Source organism: Lepidothrix coronata, unplaced genomic scaffold (genome assembly GCF_001604755.1).
Source record: "Lepidothrix coronata isolate B3197 unplaced genomic scaffold, Lepidothrix_coronata-1.0 Scaffold76, whole genome shotgun sequence".
Classification (NCBI taxonomy): Eukaryota; Metazoa; Chordata; class Aves; order Passeriformes; family Pipridae; genus Lepidothrix; species Lepidothrix coronata.
In genome coordinates this window covers 1859070-1875564 of record NW_016690256.1, presented here as the reverse complement: position 1 = coordinate 1875564, position 16495 = coordinate 1859070, and the positions used below count along the sequence as shown (strand labels likewise).

At 40.1% G+C, this 16495-nt stretch overlaps 1 protein-coding gene across 5 annotated transcripts in view; it reads right to left on the bottom strand.

The window, feature by feature from the left end:
- The window catches only part of GRM5 (glutamate metabotropic receptor 5), a 241633-nt gene that overhangs the window by 25336 nt on the left and 199802 nt on the right, over positions 1 to 16495 (bottom strand). For all 5 annotated transcript variants that reach the window (XM_017819715.1, XM_017819716.1, XM_017819717.1 and 2 more), the window contains one exon: positions 5005 to 5944. In XM_017819715.1, coding sequence (XP_017675204.1) covers positions 5005 to 5944 — 940 coding nt within the window. The remainder of the gene's footprint in view (positions 1 to 5004; positions 5945 to 16495) is intronic.

Genomic DNA, 16495 nt, shown 5'->3' with positions numbered 1-16495 from the left:
GGCTGAATCCAATCCAGTAGAAAAAATCTACTTATCATGTTTTCCCTGGACATCTGACTGATTTGTCTGATATAACAGCGTAGTGCTTGAGAGAGAGAAACCTGATTTTTAGGTGGATATGTGAGCATCTTTATCTAAGTTGAGTAAGATAAAACAAAATGATGGTGATTTATATAATAAAAATTCTGTGCTTCCCCTAAAGGTGAGTGTTGGATTACCAGAACAAGGGATCCCAGCCCTGGATGAAAGCTGTCAGTTCTATCACTTCTGCAGACGTATACAGAACAGTGCTCAGTTCTGCAATCACACAGTGTTAGACAAACTTCTTAAGAGGAAAAATAATATATTAAAAACAAGGAATTAATTCATTTTGTTTGACAGCCACAGTTTATGTTTAACCATTTAGGAAATACTGCATCACATAGTAAATCAAGGTGAAATAAAGTATCACTGACACACAGGGCTATTAAGCCTTAATCTCAATGAGATTTGTCAGAGAAGTGTCTGTGATAAGGTGCAGAAATTTATGCGCATATTTTTCCTCTTGTCTAGGATTGTGCTGTTCACAGCTGTATGTAGGAATTATGTGCAATACCATAAACATTCAATGTATCTGGAATATACCGAACATTATCTAACTTTGCTGGCAACACCTTTTGCATGATTGTAGCTACCTGCCTGGGTTACAGATTGAAAGTGCTGCTCAGCTTTTGGCTTAGTTACTTTCAGTGATTCTAACTCATTTAGAAGATGGAAATCTGTCTTATTTTGATTCAGGACAGTACTTTTGGCTTGGACAGGGCATCTACAAGCTTCTGTCTTTTGAGAATGTGGTAGAAGAAACCTAATTGCGTCCTGCATTGTCACAGGGAGAATGACCAACTGGCAATTAAAAAAACACGTTATCTACCTAATTCCTTTCTTCTGCCTTTCACTGTCACTGCAAATATAATAAAGGGAGATGCATATGAACTAAGCTTCCAATCTCCAAGCAGAGAGCCTTACATTGGGATTACAATGGTGTTATCTGATCTCACTCTTATTTCAGAGGTTCCCCCCTCACTGCCCGAACAGCTCTGTGTCTGTAGAAGGATGACAAGTTCCTCTTGATTTTCCCATAACATATTACAGGCAGAAACAGTGCAGAATTTGCTGCTGAGGCAACCAAGAAACCTAGAAAGTGGTTTGGGGACCTCCAAAAGAAGTTGAGGGCAAGAATCACTGGACTACCTATAGCCAGCAGTGGGAGAATTGATGAGAAGGAGCATGGTCTGTACTGTGAAGATTTGAAAGAAATTTGAGGGGCAGAGAGAAAAATATTGGTAGGACTTCAAAGATTTGAATAGCACATAGGTGTGTGAGAGAGTATTTAGGGCTGTTTTTTAATGCTTTGCTAGTCACTCAGAAAAGGAACCTCTAAGGGAAAGAAATTTTGCTTTTCTGCAGGTAGTTTTAGGGACTTGAGTGTATTTAAAGGGTTAGTATTTCTAAGCTTGGAAAATGGAGCATATGCAGTTTGGATCATTTAAAGTCACATTCCAGAAGACATAAACACCTACAATGGTTAAATTACTGTAAATCCAGGGCAAAGTTAAGAGAAACTTTTGAAATTCCCCCAGTCAAAGTAGCGTGAATGAGACTTTCTGGTGTGCAGTCCCGACTAGAAATACTACAGCAGCAGCTCTTGTAGGAGAAATATATAGTCCTTATCTTACCTGGGATAGAGTTATTTGAGAATTCGGAGAGAATAAATTAGGCCTGTATTTAGGACTCTTGCAACAGGGCTGTGGAGCATATGTGATAATAACTCCTGGGACCTCAAGGTAAGATTTACTAAATTTATTTATGGCCTTTCTAGTCCCTATGAAATTAACTGGTAACGTAATTGAAATCAGAATGTCCAAATGCTTCTCTACACAGGTGATATGACTTTGACTTCAGCTGTATAGTGTTTATTATTCTCCTTTGTGGAGTTGCTTCTGATAATGTCAGGTTTGTTAGCCCTACTTTTAAATGAGGGCAGAATATGTTTTGGTGAGTACTGCTGAATCACAATAGCCTACATGAAATGGTTTTCATTTCACTGGGTAATGAATAGTTTTACTCTCTCCTTCTATGTATTTCAGTATGTGAAAATTCATTCCAACACATAGCAGCAGCTTGCTTGAGAGTTCTTAATTGAAGAACACCCCATGCAAAAAGTCATTTAGAACTCTAACAGATGCATTGCTTTATTTAGGCAAAAGCAGTCTTGTTATCTATCATTTTGCAGCTGATGTGAAAGCTCTGAATGTCACTTTGGTATTATCTGTTTGACAATGATTTGATGCAATACTACGCTGTGCTATAAATTAGCGTCAAGAAGCAAAATGCTAATGATAGGGGCCCCTTTATGCACTTGTGACTTAAATAGCATGTTTCTTTAAAATTCAACAGTGACTCACTCTCTTTTAAATAAAACTCCTCTGAGCTATTTAAATAATGCCATGTAGCTCTAGTGCATATTTCCTTTGATCCTGAATACTTCAGTGTTTACTTGAGTAACTATTCAAAACAAGATTTTGAGCATTGTACTGAATGATACCTTGAAACATATTACTTAGTGAACAGGATTTTTTAAAGAAATGTTTGAATATTAAGTAAAATGGTGGAACTCTGTTTGATCACTCTCTACACTTTACAGAATTGAAGCTGACAGTGGTTTTCTGTTCTTTCTCGGAGATGGTATCAGATCTAGGTGAAGTTCTGAGCAGCATTTTAAATTTACTCAGTATCTTTTAGGACTCTCTTTCATGTAATCAAATTAGTATTTATTAGAGATAATTTCCCCGGATGGATGGAATCAATTTCTCTTCAGTTCCTAGACTCTTCAGGCACACACTGCTAAACTCACTGGCACCATCACAGTTTAATCACCTGAGGATTCAGACACATGTATGAGAAGGATCTTCTTTGTTGCAGTTTTATGTGTTAATGAACAGCGCTGGTGACATTTTTTCTCCAAGTTTCAAATGAAATGTTCTAGTTCTTCATATCTAGGTAAATATGTCAATATATCAGCTTTGTACTGCCATTTTCATTCCTACACACACATACTAGGCACTCTCAATGCTCTTTCGGATCGAAGACATTCCCAAAACTGTGCTATTGAAAAAGAAGTCTTTGTTGATGATGATCCATTACATTCTGCTAATACCTCTCTACTGCAGGTATTATCTACATGTTGAGGGATCTAATATGGTCCTTACTTTTCAGAATAAAACAAAGATTTTACAACAGTACCTTTCCAAATTGGGCCTGAACAGATGACAAACAAATCCTTCCCAAGCCCAAGATCTTCCTGTCATCTATATCTTCATCTTTTTGTTAAACAAGTTGTGAGATGGCAAATGAGCTTTGCAGCAAAAGCAAGGGAAAATAATAATGATCTCAAAGAGAAAGAATGCCTTCGATTGAGGACATATTATGAAGAATGCCTCTTTTAGCTGGTCCAGAAGTTGTTATAGGGATTCAAATTCAAATACCTCAGGTCATTCATGCATACAGACAGAGGCTGAAGAAAAGGATATTTCAGGTAACAATCTCTTAACCTGATAAAGGATTTATCATTTTTATATATCATCCTACTCTGCACCTGGAAAGGAACTGGAAAAAAAACATCATTAACTGATCACAGATATAAAATATCTTGTAATAGACTGGCCATTTTTGTACCAATTGAAAGTCTTTGAAAGAGAAGCATTACTAATAATCTGACAGAAAAAAATCATCACTTTGGCATAATATGCCCTGCAGGTATTAGTAAGGTCCTCCCTCAAGTCTAAATTGTGCTTCATACAGAAATGAAAGTACAAATTGGCCATGTTGCATGACAACTCCAGTTGTGAACAACGGCATGTCTGGAAATATTTGTATTATCAATCCTAAAATCCATATGTGTTTAAGTGAGGAGGAAAAATCTAGCTACTTGTCACTTCTAGGCTAGACATAGATAGCTGAGGAATGGTAAAATTGTTTCTTTGCATTTTCATAAAGACAGAATTTTTTGTTTACTCCAGCAGTTAAATAACCCAAATTATCCCCATAGAACCCTTATCAAAAGTGAAAAGGATCAAAAAATTAAAACAAACCACCGGTCAGAGTGCATGCCTACACACTCTGACTGTGAAGCAGAGCAGTGTTTCCACTACAGAGCTCTCCTTTCTCTTTAGTGTTCACTTGCAGTAATTTTTACAACTGAACATACAACTTGTCTTCGTGATCACTGAATTCAAATAACGCCTTAGGAAGAAACACATATCTCACAAGGGATTATCTGTTCAATGACAGGAAGGGAGACAGCCTGTGAGCAGCTGAATTTGTTAGAATTAGGAGGATATGCACAGAAAAAGGTATCAAGAAAGGTAAGGAAGAGAAGATAGGTAAAGACAGAAAGAAGGAAATCAGGAAGAGATAATACAAGAAAGGAAAATCAAGGGAATAGGAGATAAAAAGTATAACAGAAGAGTCACATGAAAAAAAACCTCAGATGCCTGAGAGTGGATGTTGATGATGACACTTGTGTTTATTGCTCCACCTCAATTATGTAAGCACTAGCAGCAACCCTGTTGTCTTACTTCTGTGACTAGAGGCAAAACACAGACACTGTGAAGTTCATTTAAGGAAAGAAGTTGTAAACGAGTGCATTCAGGACAAGGCAATGAGTTATATTTCTTGTTCTCTTTTTTTTTTTCCTCCTAAGATCTTGTTCCTCCCCTAGATTAGTGTACAGTTGTCACAGTTGGTACTTACAACTTTGTAATTTTTTCCCCATTGCTTTGCTCCCCGTTTTTGCACAGCACTTTAACTAAATTAAGTCCAAAACTTACAGTACTGTGGGAGAGAGGACTCACTTCTCTCCCAGTGCAGAGGTAAAGGAAATGTATATTTTTTTGTCATTCCACTATTAGTAACTCTCAGAATATCATAATTGCTTCCCCACACTCCCGAATTAGAAAACTTTACCTAAGGGTTTCACCGGAGGATCCCCTTCTTTTCCACAGGTTCACCAGGCTGCTTGAGCGGCTTGCAGCTGAAGATGACTTTCCATCCCCTACATGCATGCGGACTACAGTCGATGTGGTGAATGCACTGCGCACGTTTCTTTCTGGCTTAGCAAGGATGATGTAGACCTTGGGCACAAACATACAGCCAAGAGCCACTGTGGCACTCAGACTCACTGAGAAGCACATGGTGATTATCTTGTAGTTGCTTCCAAAATATATTGGCACAAAAGCCAGCCAAATGATGCAGGTGGTATACATTGTGAAGGCAATATATTTTGCTTCATTGAAGTTAGCTGGGACATTTCTTGTCTTAAATGCATAAAAGGTGCAGCTCAAAATTAATAATCCATTATATCCAAGGGGAGTTACAACACCCAAGTTGGTGGTGTTACAAATCAGGTAGACCTCTCGGATGCTTGGGTAATCATGCATTATATCTGGTGGTTCCATTATAAAGAGGGCAACAATGATGCCTAATTGTATACATATCAGGATAAATGCAATAACCAGCTGGGCACAGGCACTCATGAACCTAGGTTTCTTTGTACAAATTTTCTTCTTGCTTCCAGCCAGGATTCTTGCAATGCGGTTGGTTTTAGTTACCAGAGCAGAATAACTCATAGCTGGCGAGAGGCCGATGCCAATTCGTTGAAGGTAACAGTAAATCTGTTGAGGTTTTGCAATGAGACAGAAAGTGCACAAGTAACCCAAGCAGATACCGGCTAGAATGATGTAGCAAAGTTCTCGACTGGATGATTTGACCACTGGAGTATCACGGTACATTATGAATATAACTGTAACAAACAAGGTGGCCAGGAGACCCAGACATGCGAAAACAACTGCTGCAATTGGTTCAGGATCACCCCATCTGAGATACTGGACTGGGATGAGGTCACAACCTACAGAAAAAGAAAAAGAAGAAGGTGAACTGAAGTATGTAGAAGTGAGATTCTTTAATGATAGTTACAGGATTCCCTGATATTTCTCTTCTTTTTGTCTTTCAGGAAGCTGCCATTATGAGTGTAGGTTCAGATTATGCTAATATAATGGCTCAATAAGTACATTTCAGTGACAGCTTATTTCAGTAATACACTTTATCTGGAATGTAACATGATGACCACGCTGATCGACATAAGTCAGCTCTCACAGTGGAATTTATCTTTTAAATTCTATGAAATATAGTAATTTATGAATAAATTTCAGTATCAAGTTGCATTACCTCAGTACAAAGTGCCTCAGGGTTGTCTGCATACTATTTGCACTTACGGGACCAGATCTCAATCCTAATAATAATATTGTACACTATGAAGGATATTGGTACTTGTTTAATTAATATAGAGAGGAATCGTTCATATTCTAACTGTCAAAAAAAAAAGGGAGTGTTTCTTTCTCAGATATGCTAGCTTTTTTACTAACAAAAATTTTGTAGAATCAGAGTTGCAACTAATAGGTAATTTGGGATGGCACACTCTGCTCACTTCTTTATCTGTCATTCATCCTTTTGAAATTTCTGAGAAATTAAAACCTCTTCCAACTTGTGAAATCAAATTGAATTTAATAAATTAGTCACAAAGATGAATTAACAATGCAATCTATCTAAGGACACTTGTTTTTCAGGTTTTTTATAGGTTTTAACAAGCACTCACATCACAGGGAAACAAAAAAGCCTTTCATTCTAGGGTACAGATCAACACATAGAAGTAAAAGCTGGCAGAAGACCTGTAGCTGGCATCCCTTCTCCATCCCTTCTTTCTTTTTGCACCGTAGAGACTGTATAGGTGTGGTATCTCTGCTTTCTGGCCAGTCCACGATCTCTTCCAGGATCCCTGAGCTGGTGGGTTTCCTCAGTTAAGTTCATTGTCACATACTCCATGTAGCACTGACTGTGTGATATGTAGAGAGGATGTTCCCTTTGAACATCCAGTGTAGCACAGGCAATCACAGTGCCAAAAGGAGACATGCTTCTGTACCAACAACTTTTGGAATGGCTCAACCCCCCTCATTTGCTGGTAATATCACTTTTTCAGTCAGGGTGTAGTGGCTTCTGATCCTTGATACTCCCAACTCCACAACCCTTATAGTCAACCTTGGGTTTCTCCTAAAGTTTTCTGTCAGAGGCTTCAGTTGAGACTATGCTCCCCAGCTGCAGTCTGGAGCACATTTTGCACAGCTGGTCCTGTCCAGACCAGTCCAAGAGCTACAGCATGAGCTATCTCCAGTTTGATCTGCTCAAAGGCTCGTTGTTGCTCAAGGCCCCACTCAAAATAGTTCTTTTGGGTCACTCAAAAGGGAGCGCTTATAAGCTGACTCTAGTCTGGAACATGCATTGTCCTACGATGCCTAGGAAAGCTTGTGTTTTCCTCTTCTTAGCTGGTGGAGAAATAGTTGCTATCTTACTGACTACATCCATGGGCACATGACAGCACCCATCCTGCCATTTTATTCCCAAGAACTGAATCTCCTGTTCAGGTCCTTCAATCTTGCTTCTTTTTATGACTAAAACAGCTTTCAGAAGAATCTGAATCACTCTTTTTCCCTTCTTAAACACTTTTCCTACCTTGTTGCCCCATGCCATGATGTCATTGATGTACTGTAAGTGCTCAGAGACATAAGATTTCTCCAGGTTAGTCCATGACGAATGGAAGGACTGTATTTCCACTGTAGGGGCAGATGATTCCAGGTATTGAACACCTCTCCACATGAAAGCAAACTGTGGCCTGTACTCTGCTGTCAAAGGAACTGAAAAAAACACACTGGCAATGTCACCTGTAGCACACCACTTGGCTTCCTTCAACTTTGGTTTGTACTGGAGCTCTAATACGTCTGGCACAGAAGCACTCAGCAGTGACCTTGCTTTGCTCAGGCCATGATAGTCTACTGTTCATCTCCACCCTCTATCAGACTTTTGCACTGGCCATATGGGACTATTAAAAGGTGAGGGAATCTTGCTGATCACTCATTTGCTCCCCACATGTTGAATTGGCTCATGGATGGGAGCCAGGGAATCCTGGTTTGTGTGATACTGCCTCCAGTGCGCCATCCTTGTAGCAACTGGCACCTACTGTTCTTCAACTCACAATGGTCCAACAATGAAGTGATCTTTGGAGAGGCCAGGAGGGGTGGATAGCTGCTTGATCTTCTCTGTGTTCACAGTGGCTACTTCAAAAACCTGTTAGCACCCATTTATGTCCTAGAAGTACGCTCTTCTGGGCTAGTCTGGGCAAACACAGTGGGATGCTGTAAAACTCTGACCCTGGGAGCTGCTGGCTCACGGGATTGACTATGAGTTTTGCTTAAATATATAGATGTAGGGTCAAGAGAATAAGCCACAGGCTTGTTCTCAAGGAATTTCATTATTAATTTAGGGGAGTAAAAGAGGTGACTTGGCCAAAGTTCAAAAGGACACCACACAAGCTAGACAAAAATGTTCCACTACAATACTAATTCAAGATATATAAGTAATCCACAACACTTAAGTCAACATTAAGTAAACCAACAATGCTTAAGGCAAAATCCAACCAATTCCACAACACTTAAATCAAGATCCAATCCCTCCAGCTCCAAACCACTCTAAGTATCAAGAAAGGAGCAAAGAAAGAAAAGCAGAGGGATCAAGAAGAGAGAAGGTGAGAGAGGGAGAGACAGATTATACACCTACCATTGAAACCTTGTAGAAGACCAGCTCTCAAGTCCAATTGCAGGGCCACAGCCTGAGGCAAACACATGCCCTTGGTTTTATCTGCTCTGATCCCTATGGCCAACCCCTCCAGGTGGGGTGTTCGACCCACCAGCTACCCTGGGGGTTGCAGGTCAGGGTGAGAGGAAGTTCTCACAGTCCCTGCCAATCTGAGCTGGGTTAGGGGCTGCAGAATCTGTGGGGTGTTATAGTTTTCCCAGGCTGTTTGTGACTGACAACTACTCCGGGGCTTTCCTGTGTGGGCTCCAGGGGTGTGTCATGCAGGACACAACGCCACTCCACCTCTGTGAGGTTCGACCCATCCTTCCCCCTACACACACACACACAAACACACAGAGTCCCCACAAGTTGGTTCAGACCCAATAATAATTGATCTGGTGTCTAACAGGTGATTTTTCCACATGTCCTTTGTTAATTCCACCTTGGCCTCTGATACACACAATTTGTTGTATGCCCCTGTCACTCCAAGATCCAGGTGGATTCTGTTCCCTGTGGCACCAGAGCAAAGCACACCAGTTCTACTAAAGCCTTACACCTCTGATATGCCAGGCCATCAAATCCAAACAGTCCTGCATGCCCAGTAACCTCTTTCCTCCTCCTGGATGAAGGCAGGAGCCCTCTATTTCTGTTTCTGGTAAGAGTATTCACTGTCTGACCCTTGCAGTGCCAGACCAGTAGTCCTGTCACCAGGATCAAGGGAAATGATTTCAGTTCTTCTGCATCTGGGAGATTGCTGACTGCCTTCTTGTGTCTTTACAGCAACAAAACTGACAGTCTTTGCGGGTGACCCCTTCTTAACAGCTATCTCTCTTGTCAGTTCATGTATACAGGCTTCCAGTTTAAAGGTGTGTTCACTATTCCACCTCCTCGTGTCCTCCCCCTATCATTCAGGAGGAACTAGAGTGCACCATGTGACATGCGCCTGGAGCTCCATTTACCTCTGACCAGTGCAGGAAAGGACTGATTTCTTATGATGCCCCTGACATCTAGGGTGCTGACCTGCTAGGTAGAAGAGGTATAGAGATTTTATTCAAAGGTTTGGAGCCAAAACAACACTATCTCCACGGTTGATGTATCCATATCCAGGCAACACTATCCTGCTAAGCTTTTAGAATATGATGCTGAGGCACTTCGAATCACCTTCCTCCACATGGCCCATGTGCACAGGATGTTCTCTGGATCTTTGGAGACCTCACCTTTGTCTAGATTACTGTAGATGACTTCCAGGACTGCTAATTCTCTTAGGTGCTGGATTCCTTCATCTGTGGTAATCCACTTTCCTGGGGAGTTCAAGAGGTCTTTGAATGGATATTTTGCACTTAACACTTGAGAAATGCCATCTCCAGAGATAGCAAATTGTTGCCTCTTTTCCAATTCCTCTCTCAATTCCTTGGTTTCTAGCAAGGTATCTCAGTTGTGGGGCTATTCCACCTTCTACTGTCAACCCTGTTATCCCAGCATCAGATCAGCCAGGCAGCAGTCCACTCATCTGGCTGGCATCTGTAATATTTCACATATCTTGAAGTTCTGATGAGGTCAGAGATAGGGTAGCTTCCAATTCCTGTGTGAATTCTCTCAATTTGAGAGAATTCTTTGTCAAATGATCGGTCTGTTGATTAAACCTTTCTTCTTCCTCCTCCTTTTCTAATCAATGATATGGACCCACTCTCTTTTTTACTACTGGGGCAATTACCATAGTTGCTGTTGTTTGGGTTCCTGCCTCAACCACAGCCCTCTGACAGTACCGAACTGTATTTGATAGGCATGGGTCAGGCCCCAATACGGTGCTAGAGGCTGCAAGTTTTCATGGGGGTAGGCAAGGACCCTTCTATCAGATGGAGTGTCAGTTTGCCAGGATTACTTTACTGTTCAGGTGCAAAATCCCAGGCTACAGGAGGTAACAGCTCTAGGAACCTACCCTGATCCTTCCACACATCCTGCCACCCAGGGACAGGCTGTCTCAGGGCACATTTAAGTTATCACCTTACCCAAAATTTGTCTTCTGTTACACCAGGAAGACAGCAGATTTCACAAACACCACAATATGCTAACATTGCTAATTAGTAGTATTAAACAGCTCACATAAAGATGAACAAGGACCTCAGAAACCTGCATAATAAAAATATTCATATCAGTCCCAGATAGGAAGAGAGAGATGTATTTTCTTATCCTCACCACAAGATAGCCCCCCAGCACAGCAAGGCCATCAATGTCAGGGCAAAGCACATAGCCATTGTTGTATTAACATGTTCCCAAGCTCAGTGCTATGAAGAGATAAGCAGTGCAGCCAACAAACTCTGTAAAAGCTTTCCAGTACCTGAAGAGAGACCACAGGTGAGCTGGAGGGGGACTTTTTACAAGGGCATGTAGTGATAGAACAAGGGGGAATGGCATTAAACGGAAAGAGGAGATATTTAGATTAGATATTAGGAAGAAGTTATTTGCTGTAAGGATAGTGAAGCACTGAAACAGATTACCTAGAGAAGCTGTGGATGCCCCATCCCTGACATTGTTTGAGGCCAAGTTGGATGAGGCTTTCAGCAACCTGGTGTACTGGAAGGTGCCCCTGTCCATGGTAGGGTGGTTGGAACTAGATGATCTTTAAGGTCCCTTCCAACCAAAGCATTCCATGATTCTACGATTCTATGACCTGTACAGATGCCTGCCACTTAATAACTCCTATAACTATAGCACACTTAATATAAAACTGCCGTTGTCTCAAACCTCATACTGAGAACCAAAAGAACTGTGGTGGCTTGACCTTACCTGGATGCCATATGCCCACCAAGCTGCTCTATCACTCCCAATCTCAGCAGGACAGGGTTAGAGGACAAAATAAAATGGAAAAACTCATGGGTCGAAATAAAGGTAGTTTAATAAAGCAGAAGCAATGGCCGTGTGTGGAATTAAAGGAAAACAAAAGATTTATACTCTACTTCCCATCAGCAGGTGATGTCCAGGTACTACTTCCTGAGAAGCAAGCCTTCAGTAAATGTAACATTTGCTCCAGAAGAAAAACATCATAACAAAAAAAATGCACATGCCCCCACACCCACACCTTTCTCTTAGGTTTTATTGCTGAGCAAACATCATATGGTATGGAATATCCCTTGGGTCAATTTGGGTCAGCTGTCCTGGCTATGTCCTTTCTCAAGATCTTGCCCATGCCCACAATACTGGTGATGCCTTAGAATTTTTAGGATTTTTAGCTTTTTGTAGATCTTAATATAGCTGGAGTTTTCTTTCACTTTAAACCATTCCTTTCTCACAGTTTGTGTGTCACATTCCTGATGCTTCAGCTTAACCTTCCTTTCAAGGCAATAGATTTTTAGCAAGAACATTTTGTTGAGATGTACCTGGACCAGAATAATAACAGGCCTTGGAGAGACTCCAGTGGGGCAGTTCTGAGGGTGGTACCAGGGCAAAAGGAGTCTTAAGGTTGGATGTCCCCACTGGATATGATAATTAGTAAAGATATAAAAGTGTAAGAATTCTGTATGTGGGTGCACATCTTTGTACTCCCTTGCCAGAAGTCCTTCATTAAAAGAGTTGCTCTCTATCTTATCTAATATTGCCTGGACAGTTCTTTCTCCTGATTTTTTAGGCAACACTGGTGAGGGAGGAAAGCTGGGAAGACAGCCTTGATAACACTGGTGTGTTGTCAACGTCTCTCTAGCTACTAGTGCAAAGCACAGCACTATGAGGGCTACTGTAGGGAAATGAACTCCACCTCAGCCTGACCCAATAATAATATAAGGGAGGACCTTGATATTCTGGAGTGTGTCTTCCTGATGATAGTGAACATGCTGGCACTGTCAGCTAGGGCAGGACAGCTGGGAGGAGATGGTGAAGCAGAGAAAATGCAACTAGAAGCTTTTATTTCCCCTGTACTTGTATTTGGGTTGACTAGACGTGATTGCAAAATCTAAATTACTTCAAAATTTTGTATTTTTTTAATCATGTGCTGTCTTCTGGGTAGGTCAGACAGAAGAGTGTAGGCCTGATGGAGTGGCTCATTACAAGGCACTTCACCCTATGAGGATAAAGTGCCAGGTGCTTGCAACTGTATTTTCAAGAGTGAGGGTAGTTAGGACTGTCTGATGGGCATGTGGCTGCCAAGAAATCTCGATTAATTAGGTAACCTGTGACCTCAATGACTTGATGAACAGGAGTAAATGTAGATATCAGGGCTACACTTTGGGAATTTCTACATGCAGGTCTATTATTTGCCTTTTCCTTTAAGTGGAACTTAAGGTTTTTCCAAATCTACCACTGACATTCTTAGCAGTAAAAATTATTTAACAAAATGGTATGGGTAAATATTAGACTTAGCTTCTTTCTTCTTCAAGTAGTTCTGCATTCTGTATCTCTACAGAAATAATATTACTAAAGAGGTAATACCTAAAATAAATTGGAAATTGTAGAAGGTAGATAGTTCTGTATTCTTGAAGAGAATAGAAAAATCAAAAGGATTGGGGTCAACAACTCTCTAACTTTAGTGCAGTTGAAGGATACAATTTGAAGTCACTCTAGTGTAACAGAATTGTACTCTTCATTGCTAAATAAGGAAAAATTTGCCATCCATATTTAAACTGTTTTGGTGTGCAAAGTTTTCTGTTGCAATAATAAAATCTTACCACATCTTAATGGAAGAAAGACATTAGATTTTTATGAAACACTCTCATAGCAGTAGTTGATGATACCTTTTTAACTCTTGCTCATTCTATGGGTTCACTTATTCATTGTGACTTTTTCAAGATTAATGTAGCACAGGAATCACACTGTTAAAATCAACATTTTATGCAAGTGAGAGTGGTGAAAGAAGGGTGAAAACCAGAAAGCACCCTCTGTTGTGTGCAGATATCTCCATGTGGCTGTTTTATGAGAAAGTTATAGTAAGTTTTATGAGTAAATGACCTTTAAATCTATTTCTGATTTTACCAAAATGTAAGTAATATTTTGGGAAACAAGTTGTTACCAGATTCTAACACTACTTTATATTCTTAGACAGGAAATATGAGGAGAAAATGTCTTTATCTGGCAGCTGGCCTTTGCAAGCAGACAATGATATAGGGGCTAAATTTTGCTTCACTTCTAATGTTGCAGCAGAGGTGAATCATAACCAAATGTTCCTCATTAGTTTCAGACTATTTTGTGCCTTCCTTGCTTTATTACTCTTTTTACATTCTCTTAATAAAATACCTGATAAAAAAAGTTGAAAACTTGTCCCACTTTTCCTGTCACTGGGCATACTTTACAAGGAGAATGCTAAACTTTGCAATGATTTATTCTTCAATTAAGATTTAAAGACTGGATAATCGTCATAAAGTAATGATTGGTGAAGTTTTCATATAATAGTTTTGCAGGTAATGGATTCTGACAATGACAATTTAGAAAAGGACAACTAAACCAAGTAAAAGAAAGATGGGAAAACAGCACTGTGAGTGTTCAGGTTACGTTGATGGCCAGGACTATACCAAGACAAAAGCTGAAAACTGGTACCACGAAAGGAGCGCATTCCTATCAATGTCTATTTGGACAAGATCGTGCCCCACAGCCTGCTTCTTGCACTTTATTGACATCTCTAAGCACCTGGAAAGTTTTCTCTCCTAGCTGGCTCAGAAAGAGGTGGAACAAAGCCAGCACTCTTGTTTTGTGGTCCCTGCAGTGTGCTGAGGCAATTTTTGGCTTGTGGAAAGTCTGTTAGGATGCGGTTCAACTTGGAGCAGGTGTTGAGTTGTTCGGTGCTCACGGGTGAATGGCTTCTGGGAATGGAGCCCCAGTAAAGTTGACATAAAACTGCCTTTATGCTCTTCTCGCCAGAAACATCGCCAGTATCAAGAAAGATACTAAATACATATGTGAATAGCAAGGTGAGCAGATAGAAAAAGCTAGAGTCCCATATGACATACTAGGAAAAGGTTTTCTTGAAGAAGCATCAAAAATCACTAATAAAATACAGGTAAGGATCTTCTAAGAAAAAAATACTTTGTGATATTTTGAAAAAGCATTTAACTATTTCAAGGGTGTGATAAAATGTACAATAAACAAGGAGAGGAAATGCTCTTGAAGGCCTGACCAGTGCCATAGGTCTATTAGTAGGTCTATTAGTACACTGTCCTCTTCCTATAGAGGCAAATTTGTCACTTATTTTTTATCTTTCATGTTGCATTAAAATTAGTTCATTTGGGAGAAGAGTTTACAGGTATGAAACACTGTATTATAGACCACATTTTCTGGGGATTTGATCTTAGCACTATTTTAATTTGTTAGTATAGCTTGACACCTACAAGACTTTACCATGCCTACAGCATTCATAAAAATGTATTAACTTAGCACTGAAAAATCATGATAGGCAATATAAAATACATTATTAAACTAGTTTCAAAGATAAACTTGACAGACTAGGGATTGTGAATAGGATTCACTCTGGAAACTGAAGAGAATTCAATAAAGTCACTTAACATCATGAACTAAAGCTTACTGAATCTGCACATGGAAACTAAAACTGACAGAAAATTGCTACTGGTTTAGTAAGTCCTAAATATTTTTCAGAGGGGCTTGGCATGCTAGTCAGTGAGTTTGACCTGTTAACAAAAGACTTGGTTTTCTCAGTAACTTTTCAGACATCCTTCCAAGGAAGTCCAAACACCAAAACTGAAACAACAACCTAGATATATTTTAGTAATTAATGAGTCTTCACATAGGATTTGACACACATTTTTCAGTGTATTAGATATGTTATATATTCACTTCTGAATGTTTCTCTCCTTATAATCCCAAAAGATGGGAGAAGGGATATCTTGATTAGTTTTTTGGGTTTTCACATATATGGAAAGCTGAGATGCGAAAATGTCAGAGTCAGAATAAAAATCTGCTTTAAGCTGACAGAGTATCTTTTATACTTTAGGTTGTTTTGTTTTGCTTTGTTTTGTTTTGTTTTGGTTTTTTTTAACTCCAGCACTATCCAAACAGAGGGTATCTAAACACTCTGAGAGACTTATCAGATCCCTGACTTCTACATGAAATCTGGACCAACTGGAGGGAGGGAGGACATCTTTAACAAGTCTGGTACTATGGTAAGTTACTATAGTCACTTTACCCTTTCTGGTGGGATCTTTTGCAACTGCTACAATAGCAGAGCATGTAGAAGTGACCATCTTCTTTGCTGCCACAGTGCCCAGGCTGGCACAGTTACTGAAGCCATTAGCAAATGTGGGTTTGCATAAGCCATGGATGCAGCTTATGACTGTGCATGTGTGTATTCAGTCACCTCTGCAGGGTAGGATTTGGGATCAGCCACGTCTTAAACCATGAAAACTGGAATATCTGTATCTCAGAGGCCTAAGTCTGTACTAACTGAAATATACAGATTTAGCAGTGCATTGCAGTAAAAGGCAAGGCCATGAATCTTGGAGTAGTACATTAAAGATGCTCTGTGACCATATGGGGAATGAGTCCTTAATTCCACAAGTGTACAGAATGACAAGAACAACTGATGAATTACAACAATCAGGTCCATCCTTATGGCAGCTCTACTGTTTTGATTTAAGTTACACTAAAAAGTGCTGGCTCTATGTGTTGTAAATGTTTTGTTCTGAATACATCATGTTCATCAAACTTTCCATAACCGAAGGCACAATTACAAGTGGGTCCTTCTGGCTTTGTTGGCAAGTTCCCATTCATCCAGTGCAGGAGCCTCCAAGAGCTCAGTTTGTTGAGCTCAGCGTTATTGAATGGCTCACTTGAGCCC